General features: G+C 43.3%; 1 protein-coding gene across 3 annotated transcripts in view; it reads left to right on the top strand.

Annotated features, from left to right (window-relative positions):
• The window catches only part of dhrs7 (dehydrogenase/reductase 7), a 35,015-nt gene extending 21,359 nt beyond the window's left edge, over nucleotides 1–13,656 (top strand). For all 3 annotated transcript variants that reach the window (XM_033027409.1, XM_033027408.1, XM_033027410.1), the window contains 4 exons: nucleotides 1,763–2,002; nucleotides 3,899–4,021; nucleotides 8,601–8,816; nucleotides 13,351–13,656. In XM_033027409.1, coding sequence (XP_032883300.1) covers nucleotides 1,763–2,002; nucleotides 3,899–4,021; nucleotides 8,601–8,816; nucleotides 13,351–13,398 — 627 coding nt within the window. In that variant the 3' untranslated portion in view covers nucleotides 13,399–13,656. The remainder of the gene's footprint in view (nucleotides 1–1,762; nucleotides 2,003–3,898; nucleotides 4,022–8,600; nucleotides 8,817–13,350) is intronic.
• The last annotated feature ends 11,798 nt before the right edge of the window (nucleotides 13,657–25,454 follow it).

Genomic DNA, 25,454 nt, shown 5'->3' with positions numbered 1-25,454 from the left:
AGGAAGGTTGGCGCTGTAATTAAGACGGCTAAAGCACAATGTACGGTAAGTCCTTTAAAAGAAGGGGGGTGGGGGGTGGGCGGGGATGAAGGAGTGGAGACAACTTTTAAGAAGCCAAAGATACACGGCTGTGAAGTTCGGCGGCCATTTAACATTACCGGTCGGTTATCCTTGGTTCTGAAAACTACTGGTTACGTTTTTTTTCCCCAATGAAATTCACCGGTCAGCACCGGCTACAACCTAGAATAGAATAGAATAGAATATAGAATTACCTTTATTGTCATTCAGACCTTACGGTCTGAACGAAATTTTGTGCCTGCAGTCATACATACAATAATACAATAATAAACAACAATAAACACAAATTAACATCCACCACAGTGAGTCCTCCAAGCACCTCCTCACTGTGGTGGAGGCAAAAATCTTAGGGCTGCAGTCTCTTCCCTCCTCTTCTGCCTCTGCGCTGAGGCGATACCCCACCGGGCGATGGCACAGACAGTCCCGCGGCTCACCGAACCCCGCAAATGGGCCGGCTCAAACACCGCGGCCCGGGGTGGTCGAAGCTGCCGCCCTCCAGTCCAGCGGACGCAGCCGCTGGCCCGCGGCTGAACCCCGGACTCAGGTCACCGCCGCCAGAACGCCGTCCCAGCCACCGGAGCACCGTTCCAGCCCCGAGCCGGATCGCCCTCATGTGAGTGCCGTTCCACCCTCGAGCTGGGCCGCTCCGACGGGAGCGCCGTACCTCCCTCGGGCTGGGCCGCTCCGACGGGAGCGCCATACCACCCTCGAGCTGGGCCGCTCCGACGGGAGCGCCATTCCACCCTCGGGCTGGGCCGCCCCGACAGGAGCGCCACAGCCCCTCACGGGAGGGTCTCAGCCCCGCGCCAGGCCGCCCTCACGGGAGCGTCACAGCCCCTCACGGGAGCGCCGTTCCAGCCCTGAGCCGGGCCGCCCTCACGGGAGCGAGCCCAGGGCAAGTCCTGACTGGCTCTGCCTCCGGAGTCTAGAGGTCGCCAGCTCCGCCATTAGGCCTCAGCGCAGACGGAGGCAGAGAAGGGGAATACAACAAAAATGTCGCATTCCCCCGAAGGGAGAGACAGCAAGCCCTGTTTCAACCCCCCACCCCCCCCCCCCACCACATAGACACAACCTAAAAACCAAAAACTTAACTAGACAAAACGAAAAAAAAACACAAAAAAAGTAAAAACGAACGGACTGCAGGCGAGCCGCAGCTGCCAGGGCAGCGCCGCCACTTCCGGATTCTGTTACAAGAATCTTCGACCTTCTGGCAACCCACTAGAACTTCCTGCCAACCCACCCACGGCACGGGAATTTTCGCTACTCTCCATGGCGGCTTCATTCTAGTCGCCAATAATTTTTCAACATGTTGAAAAAATCGTGGTGACCATAATGAGGCTGCGACAGTTCCCAGAATGCGGGAACTCCTCTCGACCATGAAGGCGACTCCCCTGCCGACCATGTGGCGACTGCATAGTCTCCTGCAGTCACCTAAAAAGTCGCCTAAGTGGGACAGGCCCATTAGACAGTAGAAATTAACACTGATACTTGTGTTAAGAAAATTAAAGAAAAGTATTAGGTCATCTGAATCATTTGCTGATTTCCATCTGTGTCTTACTTGATTAAGCAGAGTGCTACAGTTTTGATGATAAATGAAGATTCCTGTTATAAGTTTTGTGCAGAAACAATTTTGTTTAGCCATGAAATGCTCAAACCTATTGTCTTTGGGCTCATCTTTTTTCAGATCGACATTTTGGTCAATAATGCTGGCCGTTCTCAGCGCTCCCTATTTCTGGACACACACATTGATGTTTACAAAGCTATAATGCAACTAAACTTCCTTGGCACAGTATCAATGACTAAGTGTGTTTTACCCTACATGGTTAAGCACGAGAAGGGACAGATAGTCACCGTCAGCAGCTTGGCTGGTCTTGTGGCAGCACCTGTTTCTACAGGATATGCAAGTAGTAAACATGCTCTTCAGGTATGTGGGTTGACTATTTTAGCCATTACAAGTTTAACTAAGTGACCAATATTCTTCAATAGTTTGTTTTAGAATGGTACGGTGTTAATAATTTGTAATTTTTACATGAATCAACATCTGGGGAACTATTCATCTCGGATTTGAAACACAAGCATGTACTATTATCCTCTATTTTCTATAGTTCCTATAGCAGGACGACCAGAACTGAACATAATATTCTAAATGTGGCCTCACTAACCTCTTACACAGCTGTAACATAACTCCTGCACTCCATACGCCAAATGCCTCCTTCACCACCCTACATACCTGTGTTACCACTTTTATGGGACTATGTACCTGCACCTCTTGGTATCACCAAAAAATTTCCTTTTTTGAACACCATGAATTGAACTGAACCTTGCTCCATTTGCCCAGTTGATCAGAAGATTCTTTCTCTTCTTCCCTTGATTATCTATATTACTAAAAGTCTGATCTTGACCACTTCCTGTTGTTCTGTATATTGATTTTAGAAAAAAACGCTGCCACCTACGGCTGTGATTTTTGGCCATCTTACTCAGAGTCCCCTCCGCTGCGCAGGACAAGAGGATTTTTCCCATCGCTGAAAAATAAAAGAGTTATTAGTGTTTAAAAAATGTTGTGATTCTCTCTCCTGAAGGCCACGTGTGTTTTGGTTTGAGAATGCAAAAGTTGCCTTGCCTAATTGAAAAGTTGATTTGAGAATGCCTTGCCCATATGAAAAGTTGGTTTGAGAATGCCATGTCTAATTGAAAAGTTGGTTTGAGAATGTTAAAGTTGCCTTGCTTAATTAAAGTTGCCTTGCCAAATGCAACAGGTTTGTTTTGAAAATGCGCCTTTTAACTGTGCCTTATTGAAAAGTGTGCAACAGTTTTTGGAAGGAAAAACCGTGAATAAACATTTTATTAGATCAGGACTGTGTTTAATGCAAAATTGCGGCTCATTCTGTGACTTCCGCTTAGTGGAGAGGTGGCGCTGTGTGCGGAAGGCACACAATGAAGACGCCACCCTGAATCATTTGAGTAATTCAAGAGAGCTTACTGCCATGTATATGGTGAATGTGTTTGTGAAAGTTATGTAAAGCACGTTTTTGCTGTAGCAGCAGCTGTACTGGAGTGTTTCAGAATAAAAATGGCTTTAAACGTTTGAATAATTCGGTTTAGACACACCTGTGTTCTTATTTTCAAACTTCTTACATAGAGTATATGGTTAGTGACAGGATTCAGTATCATCCCCCCACCCACTGGCCAGCAATATTGGAATTGGTGGAGAGGTGGAATATTGCGTTGGGTGACCAGCCCTCCCGTGTGATGCTGGGTCCCAACGGGTCCCACTCAGGCTAGTAGTTTCTAAAAGTTACCCCATCATCAAGGTTAAACTAATTACACTGATGTTACTGTGTTTATCCCTCCACCCATTTTTGAATATGTTTGTATTTTCCAGTCCTCGGGCACCACCAGAAACCTTGAGCTATATAAAAGAGTATAATGAGAGCCTCTGAAGTTTCTTCCCTGTATTTCTGCAAACCAGGATGCATCCCATCTGGCCCAAATAATTTATTAACTTTACATTCAGCTAGCCTTATTGATACTTTATCACTTATTACCCCATTTGCAATATCAATCGCTTCTTTCTTTCCTGGGCTCCAGGAACAGATTCATGATGTTTATTAATTGCACTGAGATCAGTTTAATCACTGACAGTAATACATTTTTATATGTATATTCAGAGTGCATGGTCAAATTCTGATGGCTTGACCATATTGATGGTTTCAAATGCACTGTCCCAGTGAAAACAAAAATAACAAATGTTTAAATGATGACTAGGTTACCAATTATATCATTCACAGTACATATTGATTCCATATATTCTCTTTTCCAGGGATTTTTTAATTCTCTTCGTCCAGAGCTTGCTAATTATCCAGGCATTGTAATCAGCATGGTTTGTCCAGGATTAGTCCACTCAAATATTGTGAAAAATGCTTTTACTGAAGAGATGAATAAGGTACAACAGGTTAAACATGTAACAATCACTGTCACTGGTGCGTAATATCCAGGATAGTTTTGAGGATCTCATTTATGCCCCATATAACTATGATATGATTTTTGCATTTATTGTTCTTTCAAGTAAAACTACATTTTTTATGTATTTGTGCTTTTGAAAATATAGACTAAGTATAGGTAATTTAAAATACTGGATCAAAAAGTATTATCTTGATGATTCCGTGGAACACAAATTGAAATGTATACGTTATAAATGAATGAAGAAATATATACATTATAGATGGATAAAGGACAATTAACATATGAATGAGAAAACGATGTCCAAAGTATCTATTTTGAATCTTCACTTTCCTTTGGGGAAAACTGATAGGTTGTGGGAAACATAGAACATAGAAACATAGAAAGTAGGTGCGAGAGTAGACCACCAGGTCCGTCGAGCCCGCACCGCCATTCGCTCATGGCTGAACACTAAACAGACACACTTACCCACAAACAGTAGACACAAGACACAGAACACAAGACACTACCCTTCCCTTTATACCGCTATCACCCCTCTCCACCCCAAAAACCTCGTGATCTCCTGGGGGAGGCAAAAAACCGGATAAAAACCCAGGTCCAATTCGGGGAAAAAATCCGGGAAATTCCTCTCCGACCCCAATCTAGGCGATCGACACTTGTCCAGGAGATCACTCAAGTCTTACTATACTAACCATACCTAGGTCCATATCCCTGCCCTCTCCCCGTAGCCCCTTATCCCCTTGGCAGCTAAAAAACCATCTATTTTAGTCTTAAATATATTTAAAGTTTCTGCTTCCACTGCTCCCTGGGGCAGTGAATTCCATAAATTAACCACCCTCTGGGTGAAGAAGTTCTTCCTCATCTCAGTTTTAAAAGAGCCCCCCCTTATTCTGCAACTATGTCCCCTAGTTCTAGTTTCCCCGATCATTGGGAACATCCTCGGTGCATCCACCCGATCAAGGCCCCTCACGATCTTATATGTTTCAATGAGATCGCCTCTCATTCTTCTAAACTCCAAAGAGTAGAGTTCCAGCCTACTTAACCTTTCCTCATATGTCAATCCCCTCATTGCAGGAATTAATCTTGTAAACCTTCGCTGCACTGCCTCCAGGGCTAGTACATCCTTCCTTAAGTATGGACCCCAGAACTGTACACAGTATTCCAAATGTGGTCTCACTAATACTGTGTACAGCTGCAGCAAGACCTCCGTGTTTTTATACTCAATCCCCCTAGCAATAAAGGCCAAAACTCCATTGGCCTTCCTGATTGCTTGCTGCACCTGCATACTAACTTTTAGTGATTCATGTACTAATACCCCTAGATCCCTTTGCGTTGCATTACAACGCAGCTCCTCCTCATTTAGAAAATAACTTGCCCTATCATTTTTTTTCCCAAAGTGAATGACTTCACATTTATTAGTATTAAACTTCATCTGCCAAGTTGTTGCCCACTCACCTAGCTTATCTATATCCTTTTGCAGACTCTTCCTATCCTCCTCATCCCCTACTTTTCCTCCCATTTTTGTATCGTCCGCAAATTTTGATATATTACACTTGGTTCCCTCCTCCAAATCATTTATATAAATTGTGAACAACTGGGGTCCCAGCACCGACCCTTGCGGAACCCCGCTAGTTACCGGTTGCCATCCCGAGTATGAACCATTTATCCCCACTCTCTGCTTCCTATTTGTTAGCCAATCCTCTACCCATGCTAATATATTACCCCCAATTCCATAATTTTTTATTTTTAGCAATAGTCTCTTATGTGGCACCTTGTCAAAAGCCTTTTGGAAGTCCAAGTATACCACATCCACCGGTTCCCCTTTATCCACCCGGGTTGTTACTTCCTCAAAGAATTCGAGCAGATTCGTTAAACAGGACTTCCCCTTCACAAAACCATGCTGGTTCTGTCCGATGAAGTCATGTTTATCCAAGTGCCCCGTTAGTGTTTCTTTAATAATTGTCTCTAACATTTTACCCACCACCGATGTTAGACTAACCGGTCTATAGTTACCCGCTTTCTGTTTACTTCCTTTTTTAAATATAGGTGTTACATTGGCCATTTTCCAATCCACTGGGACCGTTCCTGCCTCCAGGGAGTTTTGGAAAATTATCACCAATGCATCCACAATCCCCACCGCTATCTCCCTCAAGACCCTTGGATGTAATCCATCAGGCCCAGGGGATTTATCCTCCTTCAGTCTCATTAATTTCCCTAATACCACCTCCTTGGTGATCTTAATAGTATTTAGCTCCTCCATTCCTACCGCCCCCTGTTTATCCAACGTTGGAATATTTTTTGTGTCTTCTATGGTGAAGACTGATACAAAATACTCGTTTAATGCCTTTGCCATTTCCATGTTCCCCACCAACAACTCTCCAGTCTCACCCTCCAATGGACCAACGTTCACCTTAGCCACCCTTTTTCTTTTTATATAGCTATAAAAACTCTTACTATTAGTTTTTATGTTGTTTGCTAAATTCCTTTCATAGTCTATTTTCCCCGTCTTAATTAATCTCTTAGTTATTTTTTGCTGACCTTTAAATGCTTCCCAATCCTCTACCCTCCCACTATCTCTGGCTACCTTATATGCCCTTGCCTTCAGCCGAATACTATCCTTTATAGTTTTACTGAGCCATGGCTGACTGTTCTTACCCTTACCCCTTTTTTTCTTCATAGGAATAAATTTTTCTTGAAGGTTATACAGTAGACCCTTAAACGTACACCACTGCTCATGTACCGTCTTATTCTTGAGTCTGCTATCCCAGTCAACTTTGATCAGCTCAGTCCTCATACCTTCATAATCCCCCTTATTTAGACTAAGCACCCTAGCCTGAGTTTCAACCTGCTCCCCTTCTATTTGAATATGGAATTCGACCATATTGTGGTCACTTGTTCCCAACGAGTCCCTAACTATGACATTTTTAATTAATCCTGCTTCATTACACAGGACCAGATCCAAGATTGCCTCCCCCCTTGTCGGTTCTGTGACATACTGTTCTAGGAACCCGTCTCTAATACATTCTATAAATTCTTCCTCTAGTCTACCCTGCCCAGTTTGGTTTGCCCAATTAATATGAAAATTGAAGTCCCCCATGATTACAGCAGTTCCCTTTTTACATGCGTCAACTATTTGCAGATTTATGATCTGACTAACAGCTTCACAGCTATTTGGAGGTCTATAAATTACACCCACTAGTGTTTTTTTCCCCTTATTATTCTCTATCTGTACCCAAGCTGTTTCACTATCCTGATCCTTCAACGCAATATCCTTCCTCTCTATTGCCGTTATTCCCTCCCTTATTAAAAGGGCCACCCCTCCTCCCTTTCTTTCCTGTCTATCTTTCCTAATTGTCGAGTACCCCTCTATATTTAACTCCCAGTCCTGATCCCCTTGCAGCCATGTCTCCGTAATGGCCACGATATCATAACTATATATACTTAATTGCACCGTTAATTCATTTATCTTATTACGAATACTCCGTGCATTTAGATAAAGCACTTTCAGATGATTTTTACTACCCTTCCTTTCCGTTTTTGCCCCTTTTACATCTAGAGCTTTATCTTCACACATTCTGTCTCCTGTCACATTTTGACTTTCCGCTTCCCCACTGATACCCTGCTCTATATCCTCTACCCCTGCCGTTATTACCCCCCTTGATACCTCCCCCCCGCTACTTAGTTTAAAGACCTCTCTACTGCCCTAGTTATATGATTTGCCAGGACCCCAGTCCCAGCACCGTTCAGGTGAAGTCCGTCCTTACAGAACAGATCCCCCCTGTCCCAGTACTGGTGCCAGTGGCCCAAGAAACCAAACCCATTATTCCCACACCAGTCTTTGAGCCACGCATTCAGCTTTTTAATTTTACGTACCCTCGCCGATTTGGCCCGTGGCTCAGGTAGCAATCCGGAGATCAGTACCCTCGAGGTTCTGCTTTTTAATTTATTCCCTAACTGCTCAAACTCCTTCAGCAGATCCTCCTTCCTCGTCCTTCCTATGTCATTGGTCCCCACATGGACCACGACCACTGGATCCTCCCCCTCCCACTGCAAATTTCTCTCCAGCATCGCAGAGATATCCTTAACCCTAGCACCGGGTAGGCAACACAGCCTTCGGGACATGTTCTGCTGGCCGCAGAGAACCTTATCTACCCCCCGAATAATACTATCCCCTATCACTACGGCATTTCTTCTAACTCCCCCCTCTTGAATGGCCTCCTGATCCACGGTGCTGCAGCCAGGTTGCTCATCCCTCCCACAGCCCCTGATCCCGTCCTTACATTGAGTAAGAGCCTCGGTCATGCTCGTCAGGGACAAGGGCTGTGGCTCCTGCCGCATCTCCTCCTGGTTCCCCCTACCTGCCTCGCTTATGGCCACACCTTCCTTTCCTTGCTCACGGCCTACTGAATTAGTTAAACTGGTCGGTGTGACCATCCCCTGGCACAAAACATCCAGGTAATACTCCCCCTCCCTGATGTACCTGATGTAAATATTTAAATATATTTAGATTATCCAATTGAGTTACTGCTTTGTTTTTATACTTACTAGTGCTTTTTATTTAGACTGTGACAGAGAGTTGTGTGGAATCTCACAAAATGCCAACAGCTCGTTGTGCTCGTCTGATGTTAGTTGGGATGGCAAATGGATTGAAAGAGGTGTGGATTTCAGACCAGCCATTGCTATTTTATGTTTACCTGTGGCAGTATGCTCCCACCTGGGCATGGCTAATCGCGGACAAGATGTCAGTGAAAAGAATTAAAAACTTCAAAAGTGGATTGGTAGGTATAATTTGCTGCAGTTAATCAGTGTATTTTGACAGTTCCTGAGGTTTTTTTGCTCCTTAAAAATATACAATATTGAGGCTAACAGTAAAAACTAAATAGATGTGATTCCATTTTTGGTAATCAAAAACACGTTAGAATTTGAAAATGAGATACGAAAATGTGCACCACCGACATGTTCCATTTCTTCCACATCTAGGTGGTGCACTGGGACAGCGTAACCATAAGACTATTTAACAAATCCCAATGGTATCTTTTTCCATCCCTTTCAAAACATTGAAAACCTTACAGTCCCTTCGCCATCAACTCTGGTCTCCCTTTCTTGTATTAGAAAATATGTTTTGAAGACCCATAATTATACGAGGAAGACCAACTGAATCTATTTCTCTACAAATAATATTTTATTGGGATAATAGTCATATTTTTTCAGTAATATTCAATATCTACATCAAAGACATTGGAAAATGTAAAGAATAAAATCTTTCTGAAAAAAATTTGACATCTTACAGGCTCATCTGGAACAGTGGTATAACTATTGCAGTGTATCGTTGGTGTCTCCAACTTCAGACATTTTCAAATGACTAAAAGGGACAAAAGCAACTACCATAATTATGTTGCAGTGATTTTATACTTTCTCATGAATATCAGCTGTTTGCTTTGGAACTAAGCCAAGAAAGAATCTCCTATGTGGAACTGAGGTCATTCTGAGCATTCATTTTTGACAGCAAAGTTTACAATGAATTCTATCATATTTTTAATATAACACTTCAAGATGAATTTGAGAACAATTGTAATTTCCCATTGTTAAATATTAATTCCATATTAAAAGCAGCTACGTTAATCTCTACATTACTCCAGGTTCAAACTTTTTCCAATTTTGAAATAAAAACAGAATCGAATTTTGAAATAAAAACTGTAATTGATGGAAACATTCAGCAGCTCAAGCGGCAATTGGAAAAATAATGTCATTATGAAATATTAACTTTCTCTAGACTCCTTGCAAATTGCATACTGAAAAGAAAGGATTATGGAGAACATCATCTCTTGCATTACATTCACTTGACAATAAGAACAACTATGTCGAAGATGCTGTGCATTGTCTACAACTCAGGCGACATCTTCATAAAACTGAACAAGCACTTTCCTTAACATCTAGATCTTGGTCTTGGGGCCTCCATTTGCAATTGGTTTCTGGACTTCCTGACTGGCAGACCTCAGTCAGTTAGAATTAGTCATTACTTTTCCTCCACCCTGACCCTCAACCCTGTTGCTGCTCAAGATTGTGTCGCTTCCTACCGGAGACCGCGGCTCCCGAAATCCACAGGCCGAGCTGGCCGGAGTTCCACATGGCAATCCTCGGCGAAAGATCCCAGGGCCCCGCATTGTTAAACTCAGCGCATATAATCATGGCTGATCATCCAAAATCAGTACCCCGTTCCTGGTTTCTCCTCATATCCCTTGATTCCGTTAGCCCTAAGAGTTGTATCTAACTCTCTCTTGAAAGCATCCAGTGAATTGGCCCCCACTGCCTTCGGTGGCAGAGAATACATAGATTTCTGGGTAAAATTTTTTTTTTTACAACTCTCTGGATAAAAAAGTTTGTCCTCGTCTCAGTCCTAAATGGCCTACCCCTTATTCTTAAACTATGATCCCTGGTTTGGGACTCCCCCAAGATCGGGAACATTTTTCCTGCATATAGCCTTTCCAATCCCTTAAGAATTTAAAATGTTTTTATAAGATCCCTACTCATCCTTCTAAATTCTAGTGAATATAAGCCCAGTCGATCCATTCTTTCATCACATGTCAATCCTGCCATCCCGGAAATTAACCTGGTGAACCTACGCTGCAGTCCCTCAATAGCAAGAATGTCCTTCCTCAAATCAGGACAACAAAACTGCACACAATACTCCAGGTGCAGTCTCACCAGAGCCTGAACTTGCTGTGAGTGGTGAACATGCCGAGCCCAATGGAGGTATCGATCAGGATGCCTGATACCTTGGCCATTGCCTTTTCTCTTTACTTTCTGAGAGATACAAGAGTTTGAAAGCTCTATTGTCCAGACTTAAGAACAGCTTCTTCCCCACTGCTATCAGATTCCTGAACTGATAACCTCTTCTGCGCTACTTCAGATTGCATAACAATTTTGTACAATCCTGCTGTTTTGCTTTAGTTGTTGTATTTATGATTTACTCATTGAGCTTTATGTAAACAATGTATTTCATTGGTGTACATGAAACTAATGAATCTGAATCTTTCCACACATGCTGGCTGACCAGCTGAGTATTTTCAGCATTTTTAGTAATTACCCTTAAACTGCCCTTTAATACCAAACAGACTCTTGGCAGTATTGGGATTCTGCTCTGCTTAGCAGCTTAACATATTGGTATTGTTACATTAGCAGGATCAACAAAGAAGAGTCAGTGGAGATTGTTTATCTGGATTTTCAGAAGGCCTTTGAAAAGGTGCCGCATGTGAGGCTGCTAAAGAAGATTAGAGCCCTTGGTATTAGATGGCAGATACTAACATGGATAGAAGTTTTGCTGAATGGTAGAAGGCAAAGAATGGTTGGCTTCTTGTGACGAGTGGTGTTCGGCAAGGGCCGTTGCTGGGGCCGCTACACTTCACGTTGTATATCAATGATTTGAATGTGGGAGTCAATGGCATTGTGGCCAGGTTTGCAGATGATATGAAGATAGTTGGAGGGGCAGGTAGTGTAGAGAAACCAGGGACTCTGCAGAAGGTGTTGGGCATGTTGAGAGAAGGGTCAAAGAAGTGGCAGATGGAATACAGTGTAGCAAAGTGTGGAGTCATGCATTTTGGTAGTAGGAATAAAGGCGTAGATTATTTTCTAAACGGGAAGAAGATTCAGAAATCAGAGCTGCAAAGATACTTGGAAGTGCTGATAGTAAGGAAGGCAAATTGAATTTTAGCATTTATTTCAAATGGACGCATATAAAATCAGGGATGTAATTCCATTTGCTTTATAAGGCATGTCAGACCGGATTTGTGAGCAGTTTTGGGCCCCATATCTAAGGAAGGATAGAAACATAGAAAATAGGTGCAGGAGTAGGCCATTCGGCCCTTCAAGCTTGCACCGCCATTCAATATGATCATGGCTGATCATCCAACTCAGTATCCTGTACCTGCCTTCTCTCCATACCCCCTGATACCTTTAGCCACAAGGGCCACATCTAACTCCCTCTTAAATATAGCCAATGAACTGGCCTCAACTACCTTCTGCAGAGAGAATTCCAGAGATTCACCACTCTGTGTGAAAAATGTTTTTCTCATCTCGGTCCTAAAGGATTTCCCTCTTTTCCTTAAACTGTGATGTGCTAGCATTGGAGAGGGTTCAGAGGAGGTTTACGAGAATGATCCCGGGAATGATTGGGTTAACATATGATGAGTGTTTGATGTTACTGGGTCTGTACTTGCTAGAGTTTAGAAGGATGTGGGGGGCCTCATTAAACCTTACCAAATAGTGAAAGGCCTGGATAGAGTGGATATGGAGAGGATGGTTCCACCAGTGGGAGAGTCTAGAACTAGGGCATATAGAACAAGCCTCAGAATTAAAGTATGTACCTTTTAAAAGGATGATAAGCAGGAATTCCTTTAATCAGAGGGTGGTGAATCTGTGGAATTCATTGCCACAGACGGCTGTGAATACCAAGTCATTGGGTATTTTTAAGGCGGAGATTGACAGATACTTAATTGGTAAGGGTAGAAACATAGAAAATAGGTGCAGGAGTAGGCCATTCGGCCCTTCGAGCCTGCACCGCCATTCGATATGATCATGGCTGGTCATCCAACTCAGTATCCCATCCCTGCCTTCTCTCCATACCCCCCGATCCCTTTAGCCACAACGGCCACATCTAACTCCCTCTTAAATATAGCCATTGAACTGGCCTCAACTACCTTCTGTGGCAGAGAATTCCACAGATTCACCACTCTCTGTGTAAAAAATGATTTTCTCATCTCGGTCCTAAAAGACTTCCCTCTTATCCTTAAACTGTGACCCCCAGTTCTGGACTTCCCCAACATCGGGAACAATCTTCCTGCATCTAGCCTGTCCAACCCCTTAAGAATTTTGTAAGTTTCTATAAGATTATCAAGGATTACGGGGAGAAGGCAAGAGAAGGGTTGAGAGGAAAAGATTGATCAGCCATGATTGAATGGCTGAGTAGATACAATCAGTCCGAATGCCCTACTTCTGCTCCTATGACCTATGATTATAAGTTCTGAAGTAGGGTCTTGACCCGAAACGTTGCCTATTTCCTTCGCTCCATAGATGCTGCCTCACCCGCTGAGTTTCTCCAGCATTTTTGTCTACCTTCGATTTTCCAGCATCTGCAGTTCCTTATTAAACGTTATAATGTTCATGGTGGTGTGTCTGCCAAAATAATTTAAGCATGTCAAATGTTCCTGGATAATTTCATCCAAAACCTCCTATGGGATTTGAATTCATCAGAATAGCATGGACATCCTTATTCTTACACTGATTTTATGATTATATTTTTTTAATATATTTCAGGATGCTGATGCCACATATTTTGGAAAGATAAAAGGGAAAACAGCTTGAAGCTCTGGTTATTTTTGGTTGAAGATAATGCAGGTTTTACATGTTATAGCTTTATTGGCTTTATATTGTTCACTTTGCAACACCGACGTTTTTCCACATCATTTACATTGGATGTCTGTTGTAATGCCTCTTACGTCTCTGATCACTTTAAGAATAATACAAGGTAATATTGTTCCTGTTCCCTAAACTTGAGACTTTTTTCCGGCTTTGCCAAATAAAGCTGACAATAACTAAATTGCAACCACAAATGTACTTTTTTTTTTTGATAATGGGGAATAATGGGTGATAATGGGGAATAAAGAAATGGCAGAGGTGTTGAATAACTCAGTCTTCACAGTGGAGGACACCAGCAACGTGCCTGAAATTCGAGAGAGTCAGGGGGTGGAAGTTAGTGGAATGGCTATTACTAGGGAGAAGGTGTTTGGGAAGCTTAAAGGGCTGCAGGTGGATATGTCATCTGGACCAGATGGACTGCACCCTTGGGTTCTGAGAGAGGTGGCTGTAGAGATTATGGAGGCATTGACAGTGATATTTTAAGAATCACTAGAGACTGGAGAGGTCCCAGATGATTGGACAATGGCCAATATTACCCCACTGCACAAGAAGGGAGCAAAGCAGAATAATAGGAACTATAGTCCGGTTAGTCTGACTTCGGTGGTGGAAAGATTTTAGAGTCCACTAGACTAAGTGAGACCCGTTGGGTCCCAGTCACACAGGAGGCCTGGTCCCCCAACGCCACCCATTCCACAATGCAATATTTCACCACTCACCCGTTCCCCCAACACAATATTCCACCACTCACCCGTTCCCCCAACACAATATTCCACCACTCACCCATAGCCCCTAACGGCACAGGCGTGGCTCATTTCCCCTCATCCCCAGCACTCCCTCCCACTCCTCTTCATTTGTTGGAGGGAGGAGGGGAAGGGAAGTGGGGGGTGTGTGAGCAGGGTGGGAGGGATGTGTGGGCAGGGGGGAGGGTGTGGGGGAGGGGCGGGGTGTGTGGGCGGGGGGGGTTGTGTTGGCGGGGGGGGGTTGTGTGGGCGGGGGGGGTTGTGTGGGCGGGGGGGGGTTGTGTGGGCGGGGGGGGGTTGTGGGCGGGGGGGGTTGTGTGGGCGGGGGGGTTGTGTGGGTGGGGGGGGTTGTGTGGGCGGGGGGGGTTGTTGGGGGAGGGGTGTGGGGGCGGGTTTTAGGGGAAGGCTGTGGGGGCAGGGAGGAGGGGTGTGGGGGCGGGGGTGTACGCGGGAGGGCTTGTGGGGTTGGGGGAAGAGGGGTGTGTGGGCAGGGGGGGTTTGTGGGCCAGGGCGGTTGTGGGGGGGGGGATGGGTATGTGGGCTGGGGGGGTGTGGGCAGGGGGATTTGTGGGGGTGTTGGCGGGGGGGTTGTGGGGGAAGGGCGGTGTATGGACGGGTGGGTTGTGGGGGGAGGGGGTGTGTGGGAGGGGTTGTTTGGGAGGAGAGGGTTGTGTGGGCAGGGGGGTGAGAGAGCTCGGAGAAAAGATGGGGAAGAGCTATGGGGGAGAGGGTGGTATCACGGGGGAGGGGGCAGGAGCCAGCGAGGGGGACAAGAGGGGAAGTGGCTGGAGCTGGCGGTGCGATGGGGACTCACAGCGGGTGCTGGTCGCTCTCCTCCGCCAGGATCAGAGTCTCCGCATTCCGTTTGGCGACATCGGCGACTCCGCGCTGGGCTGGGCTGCTTCCAGTCCCACCAAAATTTTGTCTGGTTGGAGACCTCCGCCGGCCACCCGTAGCTCTAGTAAAGAAGCGATGGCGCAGGAAGGGGCTGACTGTGCCTGGGAGGGACAGGAGAAGAGACTAATCCACGCGGCACTGACTGGCAGGAGAGGAGATCGATCTGCACACGCACGTTTTTTAAGATTTTTAAACCTCGCTATCTTTTACAATAGACCACCAATTGGAATGAAACTTGGTGCACTCGCAGCACGGTGAGTGAGCTATCACGTACCATTTGTGCACAAATAGAAAAAGCGCGCAAACCGGAAGATAACAAGGAAGGAAGGAAGGAAGGAAGGATGGTACTTGAAAGTTCTCGATAAAATAGGCCGAAGTCAGCATGGTTTTGTGTAGGGGAGGTCTTGCTTGACAAATTTGCTGGAATTCTTTGAAGAAGTAAATAGCAGGACAAAGGAGAGTCAGTAGAAGTTGTTTACTTAGATTTTCAGAAAGCCTTTGATAAGGTGCCACACGTAAAGCTGCTGAGGAAGATGAGAGCCCACGGCATCAAAGAGCAGGTTGACTAGATGGCAGAAGACAAAGAGTGGCAATTAAGAGGGCTTTTTCTGGTTGGCTGCCAGTGACTAGCGGTGTTCCACAGGAGTCGGTGCTGGGGCTGCTACTCTTTGCGTTGTATATTAAGGGAATTGAAGGCTTTGTGTCCATGTTTGCAGATGGTACGAAAATAGGTGGCAGGGCAGGTAGTGTAGAAAAAGCAGGGACTCTGGACAGGTTGGAAGAGTTGCAGATTGAATATATTGTAGCAAAGTGTGGAGTTATGCATTTTGGTAGTAGGAATAAAGACATAGACTATTGACTAAATGGGGAGAGAATCCAGAAATTGGAGGTACAAAGGGACTTGGGAGTGCTGGTGAAGTATTCCCAAAAAGTTAATCTGCAAGTCAAATCGGCAGTAAAGAAAGCAAACTCAATGCTAGAAGTTATTTCAAGAGGACTTGTATACAATAAGGTCATTAGTGACAGGAGTAGAATTAGGCCATTTGGCCCATCAAGTCTACACCATTCAATCATGACTGATTTATTTCTCCCTCCTAACACCATTCTCCTGCCTTCTCCCCGTAACCCCCTCCCACTGGTATGAAGCTTTTGCATTTTTCAGCTTGAAATTGTGCAATCTGGTGCATACTGTAGCGAGTCTTTTAACTTACACTTGAATGCACTATTTATGCTTTAAATTGGATTAGCTATGAATAAGGTTAGGCTAAATTAGATTCCTAATTACATTCCACAATAGAGCCAGGCTCCGATCAACAGGTGCAGCACATGATCTTAGTGTATTCATGGATGTAAATCAGATTAAAATCAAGCACTTGGCCCATGTTGACCAACCTGTGTCTCACTGCACACCTGGTACTACTCCTGACCCTGACTCCAGTTGCATACTGGAATCTCATTCCTGACCCCGAGTCCAGCCTTACACCTGGCCCCCTATTCTACCCCGATCATAGCTGCTTACCTGCTTAGGTTCCCAGTGCGGAACACTCCCATTGTCCCAGCTTTGACTGCACACCTAGTACTATTCCAGACCTTGACTCTGGATGCACACTTGGCCTTGCTCCTAGCCCCTCTGCACTGACAATATATCTGGCCCACACATAAAGCCCCATATAGAAACATAGAAATTAGGTGCAGGAGTAGGCCATTCGGCCCTTCGAGCCTGCACCGCCATTCAATATGATCATGGCTGATCATCCAACTCAGTATCCCGTACCTGCCTTCTCTCCATACCCTCTGATCCCCTTAGCCACAAGGGCCACATCTAACTCCCTCTTAAATATAGCCAATGAACTGGCCTCAACTACCCTCTGTGGCAGAGAGATTCCAGAGATATCTGACCCCCTGGACTGAACCTATTACGTTAAAGTCCACAGGCGCTTATCTAATGCAGTAATCTTTTATGGGGGACTTCACGGAACAAATTTTGTATAACAAAATTTGCTACATCCATTGGCTTCCTTGTTATCTAACATGCTAGTTACTTTGTCAAATAAGTCATTAATTGGTTGAACAATTTCTCATCCATAAAATTATACTCACTCAGCTGTATAAGTATTCTGTTATCATTTCCTTCATTTTCCTAACAAACTGTCCTGAAGTCATTTTCACCCTCAATATTTTCAGTAATTTGCTGTCTTCCTCTCAGCTGGGACTTTTCAAATGCAAAGCCCAATAACTATATTTAAGCAATAATATTCTATTTAATGTGATTTTGAGAGTACATAATATTGTCTGTAGTATTCATAACAACAATGATAAAAAGTTATTTGTTTTGATTGCACCTACCAACATGCATACATTATTACATTACAGTTAATATGTACCAAGGGCAAAATTTTGTTCCAATGCTCCCCATTCCCAATTATTTTTACATTGAAGTGATTGAAATCCAAGTGAAGTTCAAATGGCATCAGATAAATAAAACCTCCGGAATGGATGGTATTCATTACGTGGTTGGTTGGATTCAGATTCAGATTCAATTTTAATTGTCATTGTCAGTGTACAGTACAGAGACAACGAAATGCATTACATCAGTCAGTATCAGCACAATTACTATATTAAACTTTGAATCTTCAGATGTCCTGGTCCAAGCTAAAACTAAAGACAAATAATAACCTCCTCACACATTCCTCTGCAAGTATCTCAGTCACGCCTTTAAAATATGCTCCTTCTTTAAACAAGCTCTTAAACATCGCATCTGAATCGGTTTCCACCTGATTATTCTCCTTGAGGATGTTCATCTTCGTGTTCAATTAATAAAACAATGGGATTGGGGACATTTCTATTCAACCTGTCAAAGGAATTTGAGGGGGGAGGGGGGTTAGAATTAGTCAGTGAGGTAAACAAACATAATAGTTGAGTGGCAAATTACAATAGTGCTACCTTCCCAATATTTAACTGAAGGAAATAATGGGTTATCGGGGCTGTATGTTGTGACAGACAGTCTGACACCTTGCATGTCATTTTAATATTACTTATCCCATCCCCCAGGATATTCCAGATTAATAAATTAAGGTTTTGTCAACTAATTACAAATCAGACTAATTACAAATCAATAACATTAGCCAACTCTGAAACATGAAGCGCTGAGCATTGGGATCTAGACATCACGGACAACTGGCCTCAGTTCCCCGCTCACATTTGGTAGTGCTCTCCGTCTAAACCGGGGCCGTGGAGCGTTTTTGAAAGTGGGGGGGCTGAGCCATCACTGGCCCTGGGGGTACCCGGTTAAGGAGTGGAGCAACCGAGTGGGGGGAGGGTGCCCCCATCCCACAGTAGGGACTTTTTGAAATTTGATGTATTAAAATCATGTTTTAGTGCATTGTAGAAGTATAATTTCAATGTTTTTTGTTTGGAGGTAACTTTTTAAGGGATAACTTTTTCCACACAAAGGGTGGTGGGTGTATGGAACAAGCTGCCAGAGGAGATAGCTAAGGCAGGGACTATCCCAACATTTGAGAAACAGTTAAAGGGCTTTCTCATTGTGCGACCTGAAGCAAGACCTAACAAGATTTAACATCGTGGGAACCTTCTGCGATAGCAGTACGGCATTCGTGGACCACCGAGGACCTCCGTGGCGCTAACGGCAGGTAGTCGTGTGACTTGGTAAGGTCGGGAGAAAATTCAAACATTTTTGAATTTCTCCAAGAGTGTCTTGAGCAGCGTTGCAACATTGTATGGACGCAGATGCCAGTGCGATATCCGTGCGATATCCGTAATGACACTTGCGAATACCGTGGGAACTCCTGCGAACGGTAAACCCGGAAGCTGGACAGAAGGGACATAAGGTGAGTAAAAGGTGGTCTCAATATCGCCAATGGACCATGTGTCCATCGAGGACGTCCCACCTAATTGTCATTGTTTGAGAATCTTTTTCACAGTAAGACTTGCAGAGATGCCTCTCAGAAAATCGCAAAGAAAGGGGTCAAAGAAAGTCGGAAAGTTTTTAGCCATGCAGGTAAATGAGGAGGAAACTCAGCAAGAGAGACAGGTGGAGAGGCAAGAGGAGATGCCAGAGATACCACTGCCTGTGGGCTCCTTGGAGCAGGGAGAGGGTGATCAAGGTGGATTTGAGATTGCCTCCCCAGTAGCTGTTGCCTCCACAATATTCTCAGCAGACGAGAACATAAAGGTTAGATGGCAGAAGGTAAAGCCATATAACTTCAACAGGGAACAAGAGGGTGAACTGGTGGAGTGGTACCAATTCAATGAGATTCTCTATGACAAATCCAGAGAGGATTATAGAAATAGGGAGAGAAAGCGCAACCTGCTGGAGACGAAGGCTGCTGAGTATCCCCGGTGCTCATGTGAGTAACTATAACAATATATTAGTTTATGTACAGGAGAACAATTTAATGTTATCCATGATTTTAAAACATACAATGCTACAGATGTAAAAGTGCTGTTTTTGCAGTCACCTTTAATTTATCTTATAAGTCTGTCTGTTCCCTGCAGCTGCAATGTAAAAGTAGTGGCAGACAGCTTTTACACCCTCTTCGTTTGAAGTGGGAATCATGTCTCTTTTAGAGCCATAAAATAAATTATGCATGAGGTCCCAAATTATTCTTTAACTCATTAAAGAGCTCGGGTGAAATTCTGACAAAGTTTTTGAATGCACTTTTATCCTCTTCGCACAGCACATTAAGCAGTTGCTCATATTGTCCTAATTGAGGTCTCCGTTGAAACATGGGCTTAACCCAGTGAGACTTCCTCTTAATTATCTTTTTAATTAATCTCACCCTTCTGCCTTCACGCAAGCGTTTTCGATGCACATGTTGCGCTAATGCATACAGCACGTCAATGAAAATAACAACCAGCCTGTACTCGAACCAACTTTGTATAGGCATGTCTGCAAATGAGACAATTCTACGAACGGAGGATATTTATATAGCGTGTGAAAAAAAAGTGACATCATTTGTGCCACGTGATTAACTACACTACAGTCCACGATGTTCATTCACGATTAACGGGAAAGATCGGGAGACGGACAAGTCAGTCGCACAAATGACAGAATTGCCGAGTACCGTGGGAACTCTTTATCGTGGGAACACTTTATCGTGCGGAACTCGTGCTGGACCACGACCACTTCACTCGGGTGACATCTTGCTTCAGGTCGCACCGTGAGAACTCGCCATTAGACTGATACATGGATAGGACAGATTTGGAGGGACATGGACCAAAAGCAGGTAGTGTAGCTGGGACATGTTGGCGGGTGTGGGCAAGTTGGGCCGAAGGGTCGGTTTTCACACTTTATCACTCTATGACTACATTATACCTCAACCATGCATGAATGCTTCAAAATCAAGTGGTCGAGTTTTATTGCCATATACTCAAACATAGAAAATAGGTGCAGGAATTGGCCATCCGGCCCTTCGAGCCAGCACTGCCATTCAATATGATCATGGCTATTCATCCAAAATCAGTACTTCTTTCCTGTTTTTTCCCCATATACCTTGATTTCGCTAGCCCCAAGAGCTAAATGTAACTCTCTCTTGAAAACATCCAGTGAATTGGCCTCCACTGCCTTCTGTGGCAGAGAATTCCAGATTCACAACTTTCTGGGTGAAGAAAGTTTGTCCTCATCTTAGTCCTAAACCCCTTATTGTTAAACTGTGTGACCCCTGGTTCTGAACTTCCCCAACATTAGAAACATTTTTCCTGCAGTTACAGTAAGTGGAAATCTAGCAGGCAAGCAGGATGCTTTCTCCAACCACCCCCATTTGAAGGCCACTATCTTCCACCGCTTCTACCCAGTGCTTGGTACCTACTTCCTTCAGCCACTGGTTGTCCTCCAGGATGCACCGAGCCACAGCCTGGTCCATGCCGGTCACCAGGGTGAATTCGGCACAGAGACTCTCACAGCAGCGGCACAACGTTTCCGACGAACACCTGGGACTTCTGCACTGAGGCTGCTCCATGGCCCGAGCTGCAGCGAACGACTTGCCAGCCCGGCAAACACTCGCCAGCCCTGGCTCCCTGTCCGCATCTGCCCCACGACAAAGTGTGAGAAATTCTGTTATCAGCGTGAGAATTTGGCGAAATGCGTGATTCTCACGCTCAATGCGTGAGAGTTGGCAGCTCTGTAACCTCTGACAGGGATGTAATGCTGAAGCTCTATAAGGCGCAGGTAAGGCCGCATTTGGAATATTGTGAGCAATTCTGTGCACCACATCCGAGGAAGAATGTGCTGGCTTCAGAGAGTATCTAGAGGAGGTTTACAATAATCTCAGGAATGAGTAGGTTAACCTATAATGAGCGTTTGTCAGCCCTGGGCCTCGCTGGAATTTAGAGGAATGAGGGGGGATCTCATTGAAACATACTTAGTGAAAGGCTTGGATAAGAGTGGATGTGGAGAGGATGTTTCCACTAGTGGGAGAGTCCCGGACTAGAGGTCATAGCCTCAGAATTAAAGGACGTTCTTTTAGGAAGATGAGGAGACATTTCTTTAGTCAGGGGGTGGTGAATCTGTGGAATTATTTGCCATGGTAGGCTGTGGAGCCAAGTCAGTGGATATTTTTAAGGCAGAGATAGATTTTTGATGTCAGAGGTTATGGGGAGAAGACAGGAGAATGGGGTTAGGAGGGAGAAATAAATCAGCCATGATTGAATGGTGGAGTAACTTGACGGGCCAAATGGCCTAATTCTACTCCTATCACTTATGACATTAAACGTCAGAGGCGTTTCTCCAGAGATGCTGCTTGACTCGCCGAGTTACTCCAGCATTTATTTTGGCTATCTTTAGTGTAAACTAGTATTTGCAGTTCGTTCCTGCACAGATAAATCTGTTTATTTCTTTCTGACCTTGGTGCCATTCAAAATCTATTGACTTTGAAAACACTGTTGACCCACGCAATATATAAATAAGCAAATGTGTTTGCTGATGCTGAAGGGAACCAACAACAGCAGTCACACGTTTAAAGCAGCCTTGGTAAGGAACAAGTCTCTTTGAGAAAAGGAATTATACTATTCAATTATCACCATTTACTATTGGTGTGAATCCATTACACTGAGACTCAAACTCCATTGTTGCACAGGTACTTGAGTTACCATTTTAACAAGGGCTAATTTAGCTAAGGACTATATGTCTATTACTTTATGCTATTTTCTCTTCTCTGCAGATATTGTTGAAGCGTGTTGAAATGCTGATAGTCCACCCGAACTTAGTAAGGTTGTAAATGAGGACAATCCACTAAATTTAATTTTGTTTTATTTCTATAAATGTTTCTTTAAGAAAACAAGCACACTTACGCCTTGCTGTTTTAACATAGATCAACTGCATTCTCTTCTCTAATGAGCATACTGCTTATACCTCCCCAGACTGCCCTCTCCTCCCTTTCCCAGCATAATGTGATTACTTGTCACAAACTTTGCTTTAGATATCTTTCAGCCAAATAGGAAGGTTCAGAATCCACGTTGAATACTTAACTTCTAAATCTTCTACTAGATTTCTGATGGTGAACCTATTACTTTATTTAACTGCTGGACATACAAACACTTTGGTCATTGTGTCTGCTCTGTTATTCTGTAAGATTATGTCTGATCACTTACCTCAACACTTCTTTGATGAACAAACCCTGATTTCCTTAATATCTAAAATCCAATAAACCACTGTCTGACATATATTCAGTACAGTCTCCAGTCTTCTTTGGAACACAGTACCAAGTATTCATTCCTCACTGAGTGAAAAAAATCTTCATCCATCTTCCAAATGACCCACCCTTACATCTTGTTCCATATACCCACGAGAGAAAACTATTAAGTACAGTAACCATTTAGGATGTTTCAACACTTATCATTCTTCTTAGTTCTACACAGTCTGGGTTCACTCAAAACAATTTATTTTCAAGGATAAACCTGTCATCATAGGAAATAATCTGATGAACCTTGGCTGCACTCTTTCACAAGTATAACCGTTCTCAGGCAGTAAGACCAGACCTGTACATGATTCAAAAGCAGGACTACCAGGGACCTGTACAATTATAAAAAATCAATACATGATTTAACATACAAATTGGGAAAACAAGCATTTCACAGTAAAATTGACTAACTCAGTGTTACACGAATATCAAATTGTGCAGTGAAAATAACAATAATGTCACTGATGTTGTGGATAAACAGTGTTCAAGAACGCTTTATTTAAAATATTATCAAGTGCATCATACATTTAGTTTGGATTGCTCTCCCTCCTTTTCTATAGCTAGCCTTGGTTATAGCCAAGAAAGATTTCATTGTGATAACTCAGTTTCCTTGTACATTTTCATTTGCTAATCTTGCCTCTTTTCCAATGTCCTTTAGTTATTGAACTAGAGTCCGCTGGTCAACTGTAAGTTAATTTAAAAGTTTTACATCAGATTTTATAAACAGCTCATATAAAATTCTTGCAGAGTTCCAGTACCTTAATAGCTGAAAATGTATTATTGTGCAAAATGGTTATAGAAACCTGGGTTGGGTTTTGGTGTAAATAGTGCAGTGTTGTGATTTTGACCTCAAAAAAGCAGATCTTTACCAATGTTTGTCGATGCCATCACCAGCCTTAGAAGACACCTGACATCCAGAAACTGATCTCACCATACGGGTAGAGGAGCCGATCACATTGAATACTTGTCAGATAAAAAAAGGATATAATAAAGTGCAATGCACTATTTTAAAGGTTTAGTTTAAAAAAAAGTTATTGATTGAAAGATACAGCATGGAATCAAGCCCTTCAGCCAGCTGATCACCATTCACATAAATTCTATGTTATCCCACTTTTCATCAACTCCCTCCAGATTTTGGGCAATTTTACAGAGGCCAATTAACCTGTCAATTAACCGGTCTTTGAGATGCGAGAGGAAACCAGAGCACCTGGAGGAAATCCATTCAGTCACAGGGAGAACAGGAAAACTCCACACACAGCACCCGAGGTCAGGATGGAACCTGGGTCTCTGGCACTGTGAGGCAGCAGCTCTACCTGCTGTGCCACGTTATGAAATGTAATTGAATGAAGATAGCCGAAATATCAACTTTATTAAAATAATAAAACACAAAATTTGAAATAGGATGGTATTGCAGTAAAGGATTTGCAATCAGCGTGCAACATATATTTTTAGCATTTGCAAAGGAGTAATGGATGTTTACACCATTAAAATCTTATTGAACAAAGCATATTTCCAGGGTATTTCCTTACAATGGGTTGTAAGTATATGAAATATATGTCAGTTCACTGATTACGGGAGCTTGTATTGAACGCGGCACCCTACGGATTAGCAAGCAAAGTAATCACTGATAGCACCTTCTGAATTTCTGCATTTAACAACAGTTTCTGATGATTCTACATTTGGTTGCTTTTGAACCCAATAAAAATTGACCTTTGCCAATGTAAAGTTGATGTTACTTGAAATTGAAAATACCTCGTGGCATTTTTGGCATCATTATAACGAGAACATTCAGGAGAGCATAAGAAATGATAGGAAATATGCAGATTTAAAAAGTGTTCTGCATATGTTGTATAACAGTTAAATTAGTTTATTAATTCTGTGTATTCTACTTTTTTTTTTTTAAGCCAAAGCTACGGATGTTTTTTTTATGTATTTTTGTTAGAGGCAATATGCAAGTGGAGATCTTGTGTTACAATCAAAACCATGTTTTAAATGACGAAGAGCTAATGCTGAGTTAAACTATTTTTATTTTCTCTGCAAGATCACTTACCTAAATGCTTACATTGGTAAATATGTTATACCTTTTATACTTTCCCCTCCGTGTAAAATTGCTATAGATGTAGAACTGAAGCTCAAGCCCCACCTCTGCAGAACCCCACCAGTGAAAACCTTTTGAAGTATCTATTTACTCCCGCTCTGTGCTTCTGCTCCAATAACTAATGTCAGTACATTGATTAGCTCCATGTGCACTAATTTTGTTGAATAAACCAGTGTAGGCTCTTATCAAGTCTGCAGAAAATTCTGAAAAATAATCCGTGAGCTAATAGCCTCCTGCCACCACAGGCTGATCCATCATCTACAAGGCATAAATCAAAAATAGATTAATCTCCAATTACCTGGCTGCATGCAGCATTAACAATTATCAAGAAGCTCAACACATCCCGTACAAAGCATTGTGTTTGATAGATATCTTAATAACCACTCTGAACATTCATCCCATCCGCCACTAATGCACAATAGGTTGAATACCATCCACAAAACACTCTCCTTCCAAACCCATGACCTTTATCAAAAAGGGCAGCAGGCACACGGGAACACCTTCAACAGCAGGTTCTCCTCTTGGTTGCACTCCATCCCGACAGAATTTTGCCAGTCCTTCATCAACCTA

This window comes from Amblyraja radiata, chromosome 9, assembly GCF_010909765.2.
Source record: "Amblyraja radiata isolate CabotCenter1 chromosome 9, sAmbRad1.1.pri, whole genome shotgun sequence".
NCBI classification, from domain to species: Eukaryota; Metazoa; Chordata; class Chondrichthyes; order Rajiformes; family Rajidae; genus Amblyraja; species Amblyraja radiata.
Note: the sequence above shows the minus strand (reverse complement) of the source record. Positions and strands in the feature narration are given on the sequence as shown.